This window comes from Acinonyx jubatus, chromosome D1, assembly GCF_027475565.1.
Source record: "Acinonyx jubatus isolate Ajub_Pintada_27869175 chromosome D1, VMU_Ajub_asm_v1.0, whole genome shotgun sequence".
Classification (NCBI taxonomy): Eukaryota; Metazoa; Chordata; class Mammalia; order Carnivora; family Felidae; genus Acinonyx; species Acinonyx jubatus.
The window spans coordinates 5,751,450-5,770,239 of NC_069390.1; the positions used below are offsets into that span (position 1 = coordinate 5,751,450).

At 39.0% G+C, this 18,790-nt stretch overlaps 1 protein-coding gene across 19 annotated transcripts in view; it reads right to left on the reverse strand.

Moving 5' to 3' along the window:
• Positions 1–18,790, reverse strand: part of CD1H11orf80 (chromosome D1 C11orf80 homolog) — a 118,514-nt gene that overhangs the window by 16,461 nt on the left and 83,263 nt on the right. For 18 of the 19 annotated variants that reach the window (XM_053202872.1, XM_053202874.1, XM_053202878.1 and 15 more), the window contains 5 exons: positions 18,263–18,462; positions 8,558–8,704; positions 6,536–6,682; positions 2,614–2,735; positions 1,403–1,513 (listed from right to left, as the gene is read on the reverse strand). In XM_053202872.1, coding sequence (XP_053058847.1) covers positions 1,403–1,513; positions 2,614–2,735; positions 6,536–6,682; positions 8,558–8,704; positions 18,263–18,462 — 727 coding nt within the window. The remainder of the gene's footprint in view (positions 1–1,402; positions 1,514–2,613; positions 2,736–6,535; positions 6,683–8,557; positions 8,705–18,262; positions 18,463–18,790) is intronic. The other variant, XM_053202871.1, reaches the window with a different exon arrangement.

Sequence of the window (18,790 nt, forward strand, 5' to 3'; positions counted from 1 at the left end):
AAATCTAAAAAGGAGAAGTGATCCACTGAAGATCTCACAGCTAGTCAGTACAAAAGTTAGGACTGACTTTAGAATTGCCAACATAGTGTTCTTTTCATTACCCTGTGCTATCCACACGACCCAGATAGTTGAAGCTGTAAGATGCACTAGATTATAAAGGTGTTATACTCTTAGACCTAGTAACTCCATGTATAGAAATTTATTCTAAGAAATAATTCAAAAGCAGCAAGATATCACATAGAGGTATTAACTGAAATACTATTTATATTAGCAAAAAGAATACAAGCAACCTAAATGTCTATGATTAGGGGAATGGTTTATTAAATCAGATTAAATCAATGTAGTAGAGGGGCGCCTGGGTGGCTCAGTCAGTTAAGCGTCCGACTTCAGCTCAGGTCACGATCTTGCGGTCCGTGAGTTCAAGCCCCGCGTCAGGCTCTGGCCTGATGGCTCAGAGCCTGGAGCCTGCTTCTGATTCTGGGTCTCCCTCTCTCTCTGCCCCTGCCCCGTTCATGCTCTGTCTCTCTCTGTCTCAAAAATAAATAAAACGTTAAAAAAAAAAATTAAAAAAAAAATAAATCAATGTAGTAGAATTGGGTAACTGATACAAATTTTAAAACAGCTGAAATGAGGAAATGTCAAATTATATATGAATATAGAATATGTTGGTTACAACTATACAATATAGCTTATATGAGATAATATGCAAAAATTGTAACTACACTGATAAATATTATTAGTTATTTTTTAATTTGAATACATTATTCTATTTTTTCAAGATAAATTACAAAAAATAAAATAGACACAGAATGAATGTGTCACCCCACTGATAATACCAACCGGTCAGCACAGAATTCTAAAAGGAAGGAAACTAACATTTATCCAGAACCTACCATATGCTATATACTTAGCCCTCATGCTCATAACAACCCTGTGAGGTACTATTATTTTTTCCAATTTATAGATGAAGCTCAGAGAAGTTAAGTACAGGCCTGAGTCCACATAGCCAGTTCTGAATTGAACTCAGGCCTCTAATTTCAACTGTTACACTATTCCATACTGCCAAATAAGGCTACTCAGTTATTTCCAATGTTTTCTGTAACCACGAGGTAACAAACATTCTTCAGTAAGGAACTTGGAATCACTGATCTAGTCTTAGCTCTAACTGTAGCTAGCTATGTGACCTAAAGGAAGTGGAAATTTTAAATAACTTATTTTCTCATTTATAAAATAGTACACTATCCATTCAACAAATGTTTTTTAAAACACCACAAGCCTGATACCATATAGGATCACAAGAGGCTAAAATGAAATGCTTCTAAAAGCTCTGTGCATATTACTAAGATAGGTGGTAGAATGTTGTTAAAAACCTGGCACTTTTAAGCGGCTCCAGTCTACTAACTTGAAGGGCCTGGAAGCAGATCTTTCGGAAGCTACTGCTGGTGCTTCCAGTCACGATACTCATGATGGAATTCACAGCCACTGAGAGTGAGGCCTGCAATTTCTGATGATCCTAAGGAACATAACAAGTAAGGGGAGATGGCAGTTTAAAATAATCCCAAGCTGCAGGATTTCAACAATTCTCCCCCCCCCCCCCCAGTCAACAATACTTACTGAGATCATGTCATATAAAGGACACCGAGGTACTGAAACAATATACTCCCCTTTTACAGAGATGACTTACTGACGCAGACACATTCAGAAAAGATAACCAACCCATAAGACACTAGGCAATAAAACAGATGCACATAGTATTTAAAAACAAAAAGCTTTAAACTTTGCTCTTAGTGTGGTTGGTTTTTTCCCCTGAGAAGGGGGCCATATGAAGAAATATGTTACCACAAGTACACAGGATGGAGGAAATCAGAAAGTCAGATAAGAGAAAGTGATGTTATAAAGCATTGGGAAATGGGGGGAGAATATAAGATTTAGTGAAGCAATAGCTCCAGAAGGGAAGATAGTAAGGAACAGGTGCATTATCAGTCATTTTTCTCTATTATTTTGTCCCTATTTACTCAAATTCACCTACTAGTAGGTAAGACTAGTAGTAGAATTGTAGTATTATGGAAGTACTACTGCAAGATGGTTACAATGACATATCCTAAGTTAAAGCCTGAGTTCCTAGACTACAGGCAGTGTAAGGATCAGCCAAGGTGACAAAAGAGGAAGAGGGCATTAAGCGAGGAAGGCTCTCCAGGTCTGTCATATCCTCTAGTTTTTTTTCTTTTTTTCTTTTTTTCTGTTTAAAGATTTCTTGGGGTGCCTGTGTGGCTCAGTTGGTTAAGTGTCCGACTTTGGCTCAGGTCATGATCTCACTGTTCGTGGCTTTGAGCCCACATTAGACTCTGAGCTGTCAGCACTGCTTCTGAGCTGGAGCCTGCTTCAGACACAAGCAGGGGAGGGGTAGAGAGAGAGTGGGAGAGAGAGACAGAGAGGATCTGAAGAGGGCTCTGCGCTGACAGCATCAAGCCCGATGGGGGGCTGGAACTCATGAACTGCGAGATCATGACCCAAGCCAAAGTTGGACGCTCAACTGACTGAGCCACCCAGGTGCTCCTCTAGTTCTTTTTCTTAGAGAAAGTAGGAGAAAAGGAGTTATGAATTTCTTATTACCTTGGCATCCTGGTGATACTGTTCCAAGGCCTGGTCCACAGTCACTTGGATGGAATCTTGCACTACACTGTGGCTCTCCGTAAGGATGGCACTGAGATGAACGGTGAGCAAAGTATGGGCTCCTAAGGGGAGTGAGAATGGCCACTTTAAGACTGATGTTCATGTGCTGTGAGTCAGGGTGGGCATGAGAAAGAGGCTCTTAGAAGAAGAGGCCACTTCTGCCTATCTGCAAATAATTACTTTTTTAGTCCCCCACTGCCCCCCAAAAATCCCAGCAACTTACAAACCCACCCAGTTCCACTTACAAATGAAAGAAAGCTTCAAAAATTAATGTGAAGCTTGACATTATTTTTGAAGAAACAAGTGAGGGTTCCTATTTGATTAATATTAGAAACAGAAATATATACCACATCACTACAGACAATGATACTTGTGACTCTGAAAGAACAGGAGAATGAGGAAGAGGAAAGCCTCCTGGAAAGTTGTATCTGCCCTACTCATCTCCTGTTTGAGCATCACTGCCGTGGTGAGCCACTGCTAGTGTCAGGGTCTTAATCCTCTCAGATATGCTGTGGTATAGAAAAAGTACTTTATTTCTGATAAAGTAACCACAGGCACCACTGCGCAGCAGAATAGCTAACAGGTAAGAGTGACAGGCAAAATATGTCATCCAGCAGTAGGCTCGCATTGATGACTCAGAGGCAACAGACACAGGAAGACAAATTCACTTCACACCTGAGGAAACCTTTCCTTTTCAGTGTTTTTCTACTCTACCCTGAAAAGTCTATTCAAAGGTACTATGGTGAAGCAGCCAATGGCTGGCTGGCTTTTCTCAGGGCTGCATTAAAAATGCAAACCAGAAAGTACATTTTCTACCACAAGGCACAAGGATGCCTTCCCAGAAAGGAATGTAGTATGTGATCTGCTCAAAAAGGGTCCAAAATTGGAGTTAGGAGAACATAGATTCTAGAGTGAATTCTACCACTAACTAATGGTGACCAAGTCACTTGACTGTTCTCACTTCAAAACTAAAATTGGCTTTATAACACCCGCTCTCACAGGCATGTTGTGCAGATAAACTAGGATAATATATATGAAGTGTTCTAAAATGTACATTGCAATATTCAAAGGGAAAATATTGCTATTGTTATGATGATATCATATGGATTATTGTTTTCTATAGTTTGGTCCTAAGAATAGCCTCAAGAAATCAGTTAGACCCCTTTGAAAGCAGACATTTAATTAAAAAGCTACAAGTTTGTTCTCCTAAAACTGCTGATACCACCAGATGCCTTTAACGCTGTAGCAAAATAATGAGTTAATCATAGAAAAGTTACCATGACAAGGTGGGCAGGAGGCCAGTTAAGTGATTTTTTTTAAGACACATGGAAACAGACTGTAGTTCTGCACAATCTGTTTCCTAAAAGTAGCTCTACAGAAAGCTTTCAAGGATATGAAAAAGAATAAGGGAGAAAAAAGATAAAATTACTATATCTCTATCCATATATCTGTATCTACCTACCTTCACAGTACATCTTTTTTCAAAGGCTAGTCCTAAACCACCAGATATGTAAGGAAATTTAAAAAGATACTATGTTTACTAATGCAGTGATGAATTTCTATTTAATTCAGTATTGTCACTACCTGAGATGCTGCAGGCCTTCAGAGTCAAGATAAGCAGAGATGTATAAACTATCACAGTACTTACTACAAGAATGATAGAAAACACTGGTTTTAAGGAATCTGAGTTCTTCAGGTGTGGGAGGATTCAGGAATAATAGGATTCAGAACATGGTATCAGACTTTACATCATCCTAGGGAAGACTGAATGTGGTACTCCCTCTAGAAGACCTCAAAAAAATCAGGGGGGGAACCTGGGTGGCCCAGTCAGTTGAGCGTCTGATTTCAGCTCAGGTCATGATCTCGTGGTTTGTGAGTTCAAGCCCCACATCAAACTCGCTGCTGTCAGCCCACCAGCACAGAGCCTGCTTCTGATCCTCTGTCCCCTTCTCTCTGCCCCCCTCTGCTTGCACTCTCCCAAACACACACACACACACGGAAAAAAAAACAACAACAAAACAACCTCACTAGAAGATAGTAGATCTTAAGTCTTCAGAGGGTCTTGAGACTTGAAAGGGCCTTTTAGCCCCTCGTCTACCAATCTCATGTTAAATATACGAAAAGAGAGGATCAGATGATTTATGAGACTTGCTTCTGAAAAACCACTGAGGAATTTGGTGGCAGAAGTAAAGTTAGAACCAGCTCTCTAGGGGTGCCTGGGTGACTCAGTTGGTTAAAGCATCTGACTCTTGATTTTGGCTCAGGTCATGATCTCACAGTTTGTGAGTTTGAGCCCCACATCAGGCTCTGCGCTGACAGCATGGAGCCTGCTTGGGATTCTCTCTCTCCCTCTCTCTTTGCCCCTCCCCTACTCACTCACTCTCTCAAAAACTAAATGAACAACAACACCACCAGCTCTCTTGATTCTACCTGAAGTCCTTTCCCCTATACTAAGCTCTTCTCTTATCAGCCTCTGTCCATATGAGTGTGAGCCAGGTAACAACCCTACGCAACCTCATTCTGTCTTCACTGCTGGAAGCCTCATTAGTTTGGGTCTCTTCTATGCTCCCATTCCAGGGCCTTAATGAACAGAACACCAGGGGCATCAGACAAAAACAGCTCCTCAAATAAAGAGTTGCAAGGCAGAGTCCAGGGAGATAGTGCTTCTCTCCTCAACAATATATAGATAGTGGAGAAAGACAGGAGATGCATGGAGGGCAGGCAGCAGGAAGAATCCCACAACTGATAATAGTTTGTTCAAAAAATAGTTGGCACCAGTCAGCATGAGCTCTTCTGATCTGGGGATATAAATTGTGTCATTTCTCTCATGACTCAGTGGGAGCAGGGCCACACCAAACAAGCACTGGAATGGCTCAGAGTAGAGTCCCAAGAAAAAAACACTGGCTCACAGAGAAAGAATACAGAAACATACTGGGAGCACCAAAAGGGAGGCTTATGAACCTTTCCCCACATATTTATAAGCTCCACTTCTTGCTACTTCCCTCAAAGTTTAGAAGGGCATTGAGAAACACGTAAATTTATGTTTTTCAAACTTTACTAAATTTAAAAATTACCTGAGAATATTTTTAAGAATGCAGATTCTTGAGGCATTCCATATTTTTATAACAAAACAATGAATTGATTCTTGGCTCAGGAAGAAACACATTTTCAAATACTCCAGGTGATTCTGATGCATGTTTCATGGACCACCAAACAGAAACTTTCTGATAACAGATTATCATCAATTTGTTAGATACTAAAGGCTCCCCCTTGTATGCCTGAACGAGGAAAATTTCTCCCTTCCCAGAGGTCTATGTGACAATGACATAAAGCTATTCATACCAATATGCTTCCCACACCTTATGTTGTAGTTGAGATACTGTGTCAAGGCCAAGCAAGGCCGGTAACATTTCTTGATTCCACCTGGAAAGGCAATAATGTGGTGGACAGTTCTCAGGCCTAAGCTTTGAAAACATACTGGTATCAGAGCACTGCCTCAGTCCAAGGAAATCATAATCCCTGGGGGTAAAGTTTGGGCATTTTTAGAAGCTCCCCAGGTAATATATCATGGAGCTAAGGTTGAGAACCACTCATCTAAGGTAATAGCCTCTTTTTAAAGAGCATTATAGAAAGTATCTGATTTCTGAACATTCTGGGAATGTCATCATTTAAGTGAGGTTTCATTTTAAGATACAGATCTTTTCTACACAGCATATAATTTGTTTAACCTATTTAAGATTTTTTATTAAAATTCATTATTCTACAGAAATATATGTAATTATATATGTAATTCAGATAAAGTCTCCCTTTCTTTACTCTCTTAACATTTAATCACACCCATACTGGCAGCCCCTATACCTACTCCAGAGTTCTGTTCGCTGGACCGGAAATCCGCTGTGGAAATCCACAAAGAGAAAAAGCAGCAGAGTCTGTCCCTGGGAGTCCATATTCTGAGATTGATCCCCCTCACTGGATTCCACCTGATAACTCACATCTGGAAGCACCAAATCTAGAGGACAAGATATTATACAGTATTCTAAGATAAGTAAGGCCCTCAGAATGCTAAGTGAATAAAGAACCTATACCTCAAACAAAGAATGATCGAAGATCTAAAATCAAACACTCCTTTTTCCTCCTGAACCTGTTTCTCTATCCACATGATGGAAGCAAATATAGTGACTCATAGAAGGAACATCAAAATAACAACTGAGTGTGCAAAATGTAAACCAAGCAGCACGCTGTAGAATTTATTGGGAAACACTAATACGATACATTTATTCATTCTTTATACAACTTTCTAAGGTAGGTATCACTAGTAAGAGTCAGACGTCAGAGTCAAACCCGAGTAATGATAACAATTAATTTGTATTAAGTGTTTACTACACGCTTTGTATTGTGTTAAATTCTTCACATGAACTATCTAAATATTTAGACTTCACAACAACACTAAGACATAGGACCTATTCTTACGCCATTTTACAGATAAGAAGTACAAACAGGTTAAATACATTGCCCACCATGAGACAGCAAGTGGTGGATCTGTTTTAGACTGACTCCAAAATCTGTGTTCTGAACCACATCACTATATTATATTTATACTCCCAAGTAATCTGATGCCCTACCGTCACTTTCTAGCACCTGGATCCTTTAAAACACAATCATGATAGTCCTAAATTCCATCCAGATCCATTCAGAGAAATACCTCCGTGTATTTCCACATCCTGGTTCTGTCCCTTAGAGTAATGATGGAGGAAGATGAGGAGATATTTTCTACATTATTCATCTCCAAAGTTAACTGAGCAAGTTCAGGCATCAAGAATCGGGAAAAAAAAAAAAAAACGAAACTAACAAAGCATGAAAATAAAAATGAAAGACAAAAGGAGATATGGAGAGCCCGAGAGATTCAAAAATTGTAATGGCATGACATCCCCCAGTTAAGATCAAGAATTCTTTCTTCACAAAACCATTCATCTCCAGAGACCCTGTCCAAGGACAGGCTTCTTTCATCCCACCCTCTGGAATAACTACCTATTCAAGAAATAAAACCCTTACTCTGAAGCTTACTTCCTAGAGAAGACTCTGTCATTCCCCTAGAAATACTCTGTTCCAGGAGGCTCCAGTCTCCTCATGCCATTACAGCTCTAGAATACCTATTCCCCACTGGCTACCTTCCTCAGGATCCAGGTGACCAGACTACCTTCTAAATTTCAAAGAATTCTAGCTAATAACAGTCAAGTTCAACATTGTAAAGCTCCTAGATATCAGCTCATGTTTGCATATTCCTACTTCCCAGTTTTATTTTTTGATCCAGTTATTAGGTGTCCAACTCAGTATAATTCATCCAAAGCTAATGTGGTCAGGCTCTGCATAAATCTTACAGCTAGTTTCTTAGTTGATTACTATATAGTTTGTACTCCTGCCTTGCATTTATATAGTAATATTTTCTAAGTAATTTTATGTGCATTTTCTCATTTCATTAGGAAACATTTCTCTTCCACAATAGTTCAAAGATGTTATTAATCTTTTACTATCCTTTCTAAAACAGATTAAGGTACAAGAGAAACCCTCTGAACAAGTCCTTAGAAGATGAAGGCTCAATGACTACCTCAAGAGAACCAGGAAGAGAGGAGCCAGTAGAGGAAGTGAGAGAAAAACCAGCATTAACATGTAATGCCAAAACAGGCTCTAATGGAGCTTTGCCTGTTGACCTGTTGTTTGCTGCACTTCACGTGGATTCTCAGCCAGACCCCTAACAGCACCACCCAACCTAAGCCATCAGATCACTGGGTCCTATTTTTTATGTACACCTGCTATTTATATTTACTTGCATTTATATAATATTCTCCAGGTTTCTTTATCCCTGTGCAAAGAGAGGGAGATATACCTCTATCCAAACTGAGATCCATATTGGGCACCAGACACAAGTGGTATTTCTTCCAGTCAATGAAGAAAGAGGTATCTTCGAAGACAGTAGTAGTTGGCTGCTTCTGACTTGGCAATATCAGAGGCAGGCCTGACGGTCCATATAGAAATATGTATAGTCGCTAAAGAAAACTGCCACATTTTAGGGTTTTTTTTTTTAAATGACAATATATTCATTTGCATAAAACAAACATAATACTGACCTGGTTCACACTCTCAGAAATAAACTATGGTGCTAGCTAATTATATATTAAGCCTTTTCACATTGAATACAGGTGTGAGGCACCACAGACAGATCCACTAGAATCCCTAGAAATTTATTCTGAGTTCAGTAAGTGTGTGCTACAGGTATAGTATTGGACAATTAGTTTATTTCTTCATCTTGCTCATTCCATCATACATTTGAGTGGTACTACAGGCTAAACACTATACTAAATTCAGAGGACACAAAGATGAATATTTAATTTTATTAAGATTTATTAATATTAATAAATAAAATTTATTAATAATCAATATTTATTTATAATACATAGAATTAATTTATTAATATTTATTAAGATTTAATACCTACCTTCAAGTTATCATATTTATAGTACTGGAGATACACATAAAAAACAGTAAACTGTAATACAGTGTGATACATGCTACAAATATATACAAAGATATATCTTTCAGTAAGTACTTGGGTATATTCAGATTAAGAAGGAAACTCCTTACCTTCTCTAACCCTATTCTCTAACCAAGACAAAGGGGACAAGCCCCTGAAATGGTTTCCTTCTCTTTTTTTTTAATGTTTATTTATTTTTGAGACAGAGAGTGAGCAGGGGAGGAGCAGAGAGAGAGGGAGACACAGAATGAGAAGCAGGCTCCAGGCTCTGTGCTGTCAGCACAGAGCCCGGCGTGGGGCTCAAACTCACAGACTGTGAGATCATGACCTGAACCGAAGTTGGACGCCTAACCTACGAGACACCCAGGTTCCCCGGTTTTCTTCTCTTGATTTTACTCCCACTCTCACTCTTTTAAACCCAAGGTTTCTCCACCTAAGCACTATTGGCACTTTGGGCCAGATAATTCTTTGTTGTAGGGGCTGTCCTGTGCACTGTAGGATGTTTAGCAGTATCCCTGGCCTCTACCCACTAGATGCCAGTGGCACCCTCCCCCTGAGTCATGACAGTCAAAAATGTCTCCAGACATTCCCAAATGTCCTCTGAGGGCAAAATTACCCAGTTAAGAACTAATACTTAACACTTTTTGTTCCCTGAACCAAGGCTGAAGAAACCAGGAATATATTTTCCTTAATCTTTTTTGTTTTCATCCTCTTGTGAAAAGGGTAAACACGAGGCATTAAGTATGAAGATTAAAATCCTCACCCAGTAGGCACTGGGGCATTATGAAAAGTCACAGCAGAACAAAGTGAGACAGTGCCCATAAATGAAGTCTCTATCCCAAATCCAAGAAGACATTAAAACGGGAGCTAAGGCCAACACATCCACTGTTCAGAGCCAGGCTAGCTTTGAGGTGCTACAAACTCAGTGAGTGGAGTGTCCGAAGAGTCAAAGTGTGTGACTTTTGATGGGTTGTTTAAACTATTTACATTTAATATAAATACTGCTATGGTTGGGTTTTAAGTCTACAATCTTGTTATGTGTTTGGCATTTTCTCCTTACATTGTTTCCTTTTTTTTTTTCTTTTTCCTCTTTTCTATTTTTGGATTCTACTTTGGACTGGTGTTTTTTATAATTCCATTTTATCACTTAAAAAATTTTTTTTAATGTTTATTTAATTTTGAAGGAGAGACAGAGTGTAACGGGGGAGAGGCAGACACAGAATCTGAAGCAGGCTCCAGGCTCTGGGCAGTCAGCACAGAGCCTGACATGGGGCTTGAACCCAGGAGCCGTGAGACCATGACCTGAACCGAAGTTGGATGCTTAACTGAGCCACCCAGGCACCACCCACTTTTTTTTGATTTATTAGTTATAATTCTTTGTTGAAGCAACTTAGGGATTGCTTTAGGCTTTATAGTATACAACTTTATCATGGTCTACCTTTTAAGTGATATTATAACAGTTGCACATACATATAGTATAAGAATCTGGGAATAATATACTTCCATTTCTCCTCTCTTGGCCTTTGTGCTATTCTCACACATTTTACTTCCACATATAATATACTCTGATGGCATTTTTTGCTTTCAAAAGTCAATTATCTTTTATTTATTAAAAACTTTTTTTAATGTTTGTTTATTTTGAGAGAGAGTATGTGTGCATGCATGTGCAAACAGGGAAGGGGCAGAGAGAGGGAGAGAATCCCAAGTAGGCTCTGTGCTATCAGCGCAGACAGAGCCTGACGTGGGACTCCATGTCACAAATCATGAGATCGTGACCTGAGCCGATATCAAGAGTCAGATGCTTAACGGACCAGGCCACCCAGGCACCCCATAAAAAGTCAATTATCTTTTAAAGAGATTTTTTAAATGGGGCAAAAATCTTTTATATCTATCCAGATAGTTATGATTTCCAGGGCTCTTCTTTATTTGTGTAGACCCAGAATTCCATCTGATAGCATTTTTCTTCTGACTGAAGCATTTCCTTTCACATTTCTTATAATATAGATTGCTGGTGAAGTCTTTTGTATGTCTGATAAATTCTTTATTTTGCCTCCATTTTTGAAATATATTTCTCCTGGTATAGAATCCAGATTAAGGGATTTTTTTCCCCTTTATTATTTTAAAAATGTTGCTTCACTTTCTTGTAGCTTACAGTTCCCAATGAGAAATCTGCAGTAATTTGCATCTTTGTTCCTCAGTATGTAAATGTGTCTTTCTACCTCTAGTCGCTTTTAAGATTCTTTATCACTGATTTTAATCAATGATTATGGTGTATCTTGGTATGATTTGATTCATGTTTCTTATGTTTCAAGTTTGCTGATCTTGGCTCTGCAGGTTCATACTTTTCATCAAATTTGGAAATTTGGGGGGGCATTATTTCCTCAAATATTTTATCTGCCCTCCCTCCCTGCAGGAATTGAATTACATGTCCCTGAATTAGGTCACCTGAAGTTATCCCACAGTTCACAGAAATTTTATTCATTTTTTTTAGTCCCTTGTTTCATTTTAGTTTCTATTGCTATGTATTCAAGTTCACTTATCTATTTCTCTGCAATGTGTAAACCTGTCACTAATCTCATCTAGTGTATCTTAACCCTAAAAATTTTAATTTCTATCTCTAGACGTTCAATTTAGGTTTTCACATCTTTTGTGTCTTTAGTTAATATGTTCAATTTTTTTCCCTTTCACTTCCTGAATATATGGGATACAGTTATACTTTTTTTTAAAAGTTTATTTCTTTTTGAGAGAGAGAGATAGAGTGTGGGAGGGGCAGAGAGAGAGAGAGAAAATATCCCAAGCAGGCTCCACACTGATAATGCAGAGCCTGATGTGGCTTGAACTCACGAACTATGAGATCATGACCTGAGCTGAAACCGAGAGTCGGATGTTTAACTGACTGAGCCACCCAGGTACCCCCAGTTATACCTGTCTTAATGTCCTTGTTTACTAATCCTATTACCTATGCCATTTCTGGGCAGTTCTGATTTTTTTTCATTATGGGTCCTATTTTCCTGCTTGTTTGCATACCAAGTAATTTTTTATTGGATGCCCAGCATTGTGAAGTTTACCTCACTGAATGCAGGATACTTTTATATTCCTGTAAATATTCTTGTACTTTTTTTCTGGGATACTATAAAGTTACTTGGGAACAGTTTGAGCCTTTTGGATCTTACTCTTAAGCTTTGTTAGGTGGGACCAGGGAAGCCTATAGGCTAAAGCTAACTTCTCCACTATATTCAAGCAAATCCTTCTTAGGACTCTACCTGATGCTTTATGTTTTCCATCCTGCCTGGTAGGAACAAAAACTATTTCCAGCTCTGTGTGCACTCCAGGGATTCTCCTCTATCCGGAGCTCTCTCTGTGTATTTTATCTCCTCTTTGGCACTCTTTTCTATAAATTCTAGCTTCCCTGGACCTCCCTAACTCTGAACTTCGTCTTCTCAACTCAGATCCACCAGACTCTAGTTGGGTATACCCTCCTGGTGAACTTCTCTAGGTAGTACGGTGGTGCAATACAGGGTTTATTTGTTTCTCCTTTCTCTGGAACCACTGTCCTATACTCTCTGTTGTTTAATATAGTTTTTTAAATTGTTCAAGGTAGGAGGTTGGATCCAGTCCCTGTTATTTGTTCATGGCTGGAAGTGGAATTTCTGAAATTCTCTGACAGAATCTCATGGCCTTTGATAGTTTCTTTGCTTTCTGGCTCAACAAGATACCCATGCTCATCTTGTACATTTCTACTTTAGGCCTGGAATCAGCCATTCCTCCTTTTTAGTGAGCAATGACATTTAGAGAACACATTCTGGATACTAGGACTGCTCATTGCTCCTCAGTTTGTTTTTTGTTTTTAGCAGATAGAGCTAAAAAATATGTAATTTCAAAAGTCAGAAAAGTTGGACGTACACACTGATATTTTCAATTCCACTTTAAGATTACTTTCAGGGGCACCTGGGTGGCTCAGTTGGTTAAGCTTCTGACTCTTGGTTTTGGCTCAGGTCATGATCTCATGTTTCATGAGTTCAAGCCCTGCGCTGGCCTCTGCACTGACATCATGGAGACTGCTTGGGATTCTCTCTCTCTCTTTGCCTCTCCTCTGCTCATGCTCTCTCTCAAAATAAATAAATGAACATTTTTTTAAAAAAAGATTAATTTCAAAAATTTTTTTATTTCAAAATAAAAATATTCTATTCCTTTGAATTTATACTCCCACATCTGCTATATTATGCTAAAAATTTTGGTTCTTAACCATTTAACATAATTATTTGTTTTATAACAAGTATGCATGCAAGAATTTCAGTATGGTAATACCAATGTATTAACAAGAATCAAGACCACTAAATGAATTTCAAGAGCACTTTTCAGTTCATTTCATCCTTAGAGTATATACCAAGAATGTATGTCAAAACACTATGTTCTTAAAGTCAGTTGAATTAATTCTTCTTACTATATGAATTATGACCTTTATATGGGTAGGTTATCTTTTAAAAAAATTTTTTTTAATGTTTATTTGTGAGAGAGAGACAGACAGACAAACAGAGTGTGAGCAGGGGAGGGGCAGAGAGAGAGAGGGAGACACAGAATCTGAAGCAGGCTCCAGGCTCGGAGCTGTCAGCACAGAGCCCGACACGGGGCTTGAGCTCACAAACCATGAGATCATGACCTGAGCCGAAGTCAGATGCTTAACAGACTGAGCCACCCAGGCGCCCCAGTTATCTTTTTTTTTTTTTTTAAGTTTATTTATCTTGAGAAAGAGAGCACATGCGTGCACATGGGGGAGGGACAGAGAGAGAGACAGAGAGAGAGAGAGAGAGAGAGAGAGAGAATCCCAAGCAGGCTCTGCACTGTCAGTGCAGAGCCCAACGCTGGGCTCGAACTCATGAACTGCAAGATCATAACCTGAGGCAAAACCAAGAGTTGGATGCTTAACCAATGGAGCCACCCAGATGCCCCAACATTATCTTTTGAGAAATATTTTTACTGGGTATGGAATTCTAGGTTGGTAGTTTTTAAATTTCCAGACATTAACACTATTATACTACTACCTCATGTTGGTATAAGGAAGTCAGCTGTCAATTTGTTTCTCTTTTGAAGAAAATCCATCTTCCTTAGCTGATTTTTTCCTTGTTTTTGATTTCCTAGAGGTATGCATATCTTTTTGTTTATCCTGCTTGATTGCTGAGCTCTGAAACTGTTTTAGTTGTTTAGCTATTGATTCTTCAATGACTGTTTTTGCCCCATTTTCTCCCTTCTCCTTTGGGACATGAATTAAATGTACATTAAATGTTCTGTTTCCTCTCACTGTTAACCTCTCTTCTGTATTTTCTATCCTTTTGTCTTTCTTTGCTTTATTTTACTAGTTTTTGCTATCCTTATCTTTTACTTCACAAATTCACTTATGCTGTGTCTAATCTGTTAAATCTGCCTATTTAATTTCAATGTTGGTTATTGTATTTTTTGGTTCTACAGTTTCTGTTTGGTTGTTTTAAAAATTATGTCACATTTTATAGTTTTCAGTTCCCTGGCAAAATTTTTAAGCTTGGCCTTCAAGTTCATAAATATCATAAGCATAATTCTTTATTTTTAAAATCAGTATCTGATGTTACCAATATCTGAAGTCCCAGTGGGTATTCCTGTTGCTTTTGTTTTTGCTAGCTCTTATTCATGTTGCCTTGTCCACTCTTTTACGTGTGGTGTGTGTGTGTGTGTGTGTGTGTGTGTGTGTGTGTCAGAGAGAGAGAGACAGAGATGGAGAGAGAGAGAGAGAAATGTACACATGAGCTGGACATTTTGAGAAAGTATTTGTTAAAATATTTGAAGCACAGATGTGGTGATCTTCCTCTAGAAAATAATCTTTGTTTGCTTCTAAAAGACATCTGGGAGAATTAGATATCTAGAATCATCTTAATCCAATTTTAAAGTTTAAGATTTTCTAGCCTTCCCAGATGACCCAAAAAATATATGCAGTTCATGTGAAGGATGGTTTATTTCAGGTTCATCTTACTCCTTAAAGTGTAACCTTTTAGTTATCTCTGCCCAAAACAAGAGGTGTTTTTAACAGCACCCCCCAGCTCAGTAAGCCCTAAACTCTTTGGCCTTCTTGACCTACATTGATTCAGAAGTGCATCTTAGCCTCTCAGCTGCTTGCTATAATTTGCAAATGACCTCACAGCAAAAGCAGCCCCCAATGTTGAGCTCAGGCTTTCTGTAATTCCTGTCTCTACTGTGATCGCCCAGAAATTCCTCCCTATTTACTAGCTCTTAGAATCTTTTATGTCTTAATATTTCATCCAACATTTGTCTTCAATGGGAGGGTTGGTCTAAATTACCTAGCTTGCCATTTTCAGAAACTGAAATCCTATCAGAGTTTTCTTTATCTTCACTAAAACATCACCTCCCTAGAGTCTTCGCTTACTATAATATTTAAAATAACTTCCCTGTCATTATCTCTTTACCTGCTTTATTTTATCTTTAACTGTACTTATCACTACTGACATCTATTTATTAAAATGTCCTATTAAATGTAAACTTCAAGAGGATAGAAAAATTTGCCTTTTTCCCTCTGGAGAATGGGATGAGGAGGAGGAGAAACTTTTTTATTTTACTTTATACTCTTCTATATGCCCTAGATACTAAGAAAAAGCATGTTTTAAAATCCAAAAGTCCATGCATAGTCTTTATCACCATCCTGCTCCTTCCTCCTCCCTAAAGATATTTTCAGCTGACATTTACCATACCATGACCTTGGCCTTCTTCTGGTCTTATTCTTTTTTTTTTAATTTTTTTAAAAATTTTTTTTTTCAACGTTTGTTTATTTTTGGGACAGAGAGAGACAGAGCATGAACAGGGGAGGGGCAGAGAGAGAGGGAGACACAGAATCGGAAACAGGCTCCAGGCTCTGAGCCATCAGCCCAGAACCTGACGCAGGGCTCGAACTCACGGACCGCGAGATCGTGACCTGGCTGAAGTTGGACGCTTAACCGACTGCGCCACCCAGGCGCCCCTGGTCTTATTCTTTATACTCTACTAGAACTTCATTTTACTTGTACAGCTTCAATTATATAACAACACCTAACATTTATTGAACACTTTTATGTGTCAGGCAATATGCTGGGAGCTTCATATAGATTATTATATATAATTAATACTAAAACAAACTAACCCCAAAACAACAACAACAACAACAAAACCTTTGCAAGGGAAAACAAATAAATCTATGAAGTGTTATTATCCCCATTTATTTTTAAATTTAATTTTTTAACATTTATTTATTTTTGAGAGAGAGAGAGAGGCAGAGCATGAGCAGAGGAGGGGCAGAGAGAGAGGGAGACACAGAATCCAAAGCAGGCTCTAGGCTCTGAGCTGTCAGCCCAGAGCCCAATGTGGGGCTCAAACCCACAAACCATGAGATCATGACCTGAGCTGAAGTTGGATGCTTAACTGTCTAGGCCATCCAGGTGCCCCTATTTTTTTTTTTTTTTTTTTTTTAATTTTAGAGAAAGAGCATGCATGAGCGAGAGAGAAGGGCAGAGGGAGAGAAAGAGAGAACCTTAAGCAGGCTCCACACTCCACATGGAGCCCAACTCAGGGCTGGATCCCATGACCTGGAATAATGATCTGAGCTGAAATCAGGAGTTTGCTGCTCAATCAACTGAGCCACCCAGGTGCCCCTATTATCTCCATTTTAAAGAGGAGGAAATAAAGCCTTAGGCTGGTTGAGTAAACTACATGAAGTCACAGCCAATTAGTGGTGAATCTAGTATTTACACTCTTGTTCCATGCTCTAACCACAGCACTATACTTTACTTTCCGATGGAGAAAATGCTAAGGCTCTAAAATTTATCTCTAAATTGGCCACTTCCAAATTCCAGACCAAAATTTCTATATAGCTATACTTGCCATTTTCAAGGGATGTCCTACAGAAACTACAAACTTAGCATGTTTAAAGCTAAGCTAATCTTTACCTTCCAAATCTGCTACTTATGACTTGTATCTTATTGATAGTATCATTATTCTGTCAGCCATCTATTGAAATGGTTTTTTTTGGCAGGGGGAGAAATGGCGCAAGTGAACAAGGGACAGAGAGAGAATCCCAGGGCGGCAAGGGGGGCGGCAGGCGTGAGACAGACAGAGAAGCAGGGCTCACCCGAAGTGGGGCTCGTGTTTACCCAGGGCTCAAGCTCACCTGACATGGGGCTCGACCTACCGAACCATGAGATCATGACCTGAGCCAAAGTCAGATGCTTAACGACTGAGCCACCCAGGGGCCCTATGGAAATGTTTTTAAACAGCTGAGATTTAAACATATCACACAGCACCCAACTTACCCACTTAAAGTGTATAAATGGGTTATGGTATATTCAAAGAGTTGTGCAACCATCACCACCATCAATTTTAGGACATTTTTACCATCCTCCCCCCACCAAATCCCTATCTATCTACTTCCTGTCTCTATAGATTTGCCTATTCTGGATATAGAAATATTAACATCAATTTTGGCCATTCCCTGCCCCTAATCTCTCCCTACCCCCACAATGAATTGCTTGCCTCATTATACTGATTCCTTCAAGTGATAAGTCTCTCTTTTCCATGCTCATCACATTTTTAATTCAGGCGAGCATTATCTCTTGCCCAGTTCACTTATTCACTTGGTCATTACTGACTTCTCTCTCCTACCCATCCTGTACAATGCTGCTTGAGATGCCTAAAACATTCAATGGTTTCCCGCTACACAGAGAATGAAGTTCACAATCCTAAGTGTGATACAAAAGAGCCACCATGTCCACCATTTTCCAGCCTCATCTCTCCTGCTTGCACCATTCCATGCTTCAGTCATATTGGATTATATGAAAAGAATGTGGCACATACGTTACATTTTATAGTTTTCAGTATTTGGGGAAAATTTCTCAAGACTGGATTTCACACTGGATTTTTGTTTTTATACGAATTATACTGGCTTCTAGATACAGAGTTTATATGCTAAAGGCTTTTCTAGAATTGGGATATAAGAATTCATTTTTCAAAACAAAGCTGAAAATTTTGATGGAGTTTATCATCAAAAGGATATGGAAACTGAAGAAACTCTATTCAGCTGGTTGGAAAAGACCTTTGGGCAGGGACACAGAGCAGCAGCTGGAGTGAGTATCAGTTCTCCCAACGAGCCCATGCCAGCCACGTCATCGGGGATGAAAAGCATTACTGGGTGTCCTAGCACAGGATGGATTCGACTGCAGAGTAATTGAGCTGCACCAAATTTTGGTCTACTGTCAAAAAACGGGTAAGATAAATTTAGACTTTTTCTTTCTTAAGAAATTATTTTATTTTTATTTTTTTCCTTTTCTTCTTTTTTTTTTTTAAAGTAGGCTCTATGATGGCATGCTTGGCTGGCTCAGTGGAACATGTGACTCTTGATCCCAGGGTTGTGAGTTTGAGCCCCACACTGGGTGTAGAGGTTACTTAAAATAAAATCTTTAAAAATAAATAAAATAGGCTCCACACCCAACATGGGGGGCTTGACCTCAGGACCCCAAGGTTGAGAGTCACATGCTCTACTGGCAGAGCCAGCCAGGTGCCCCTTAAGAAATTATTTTC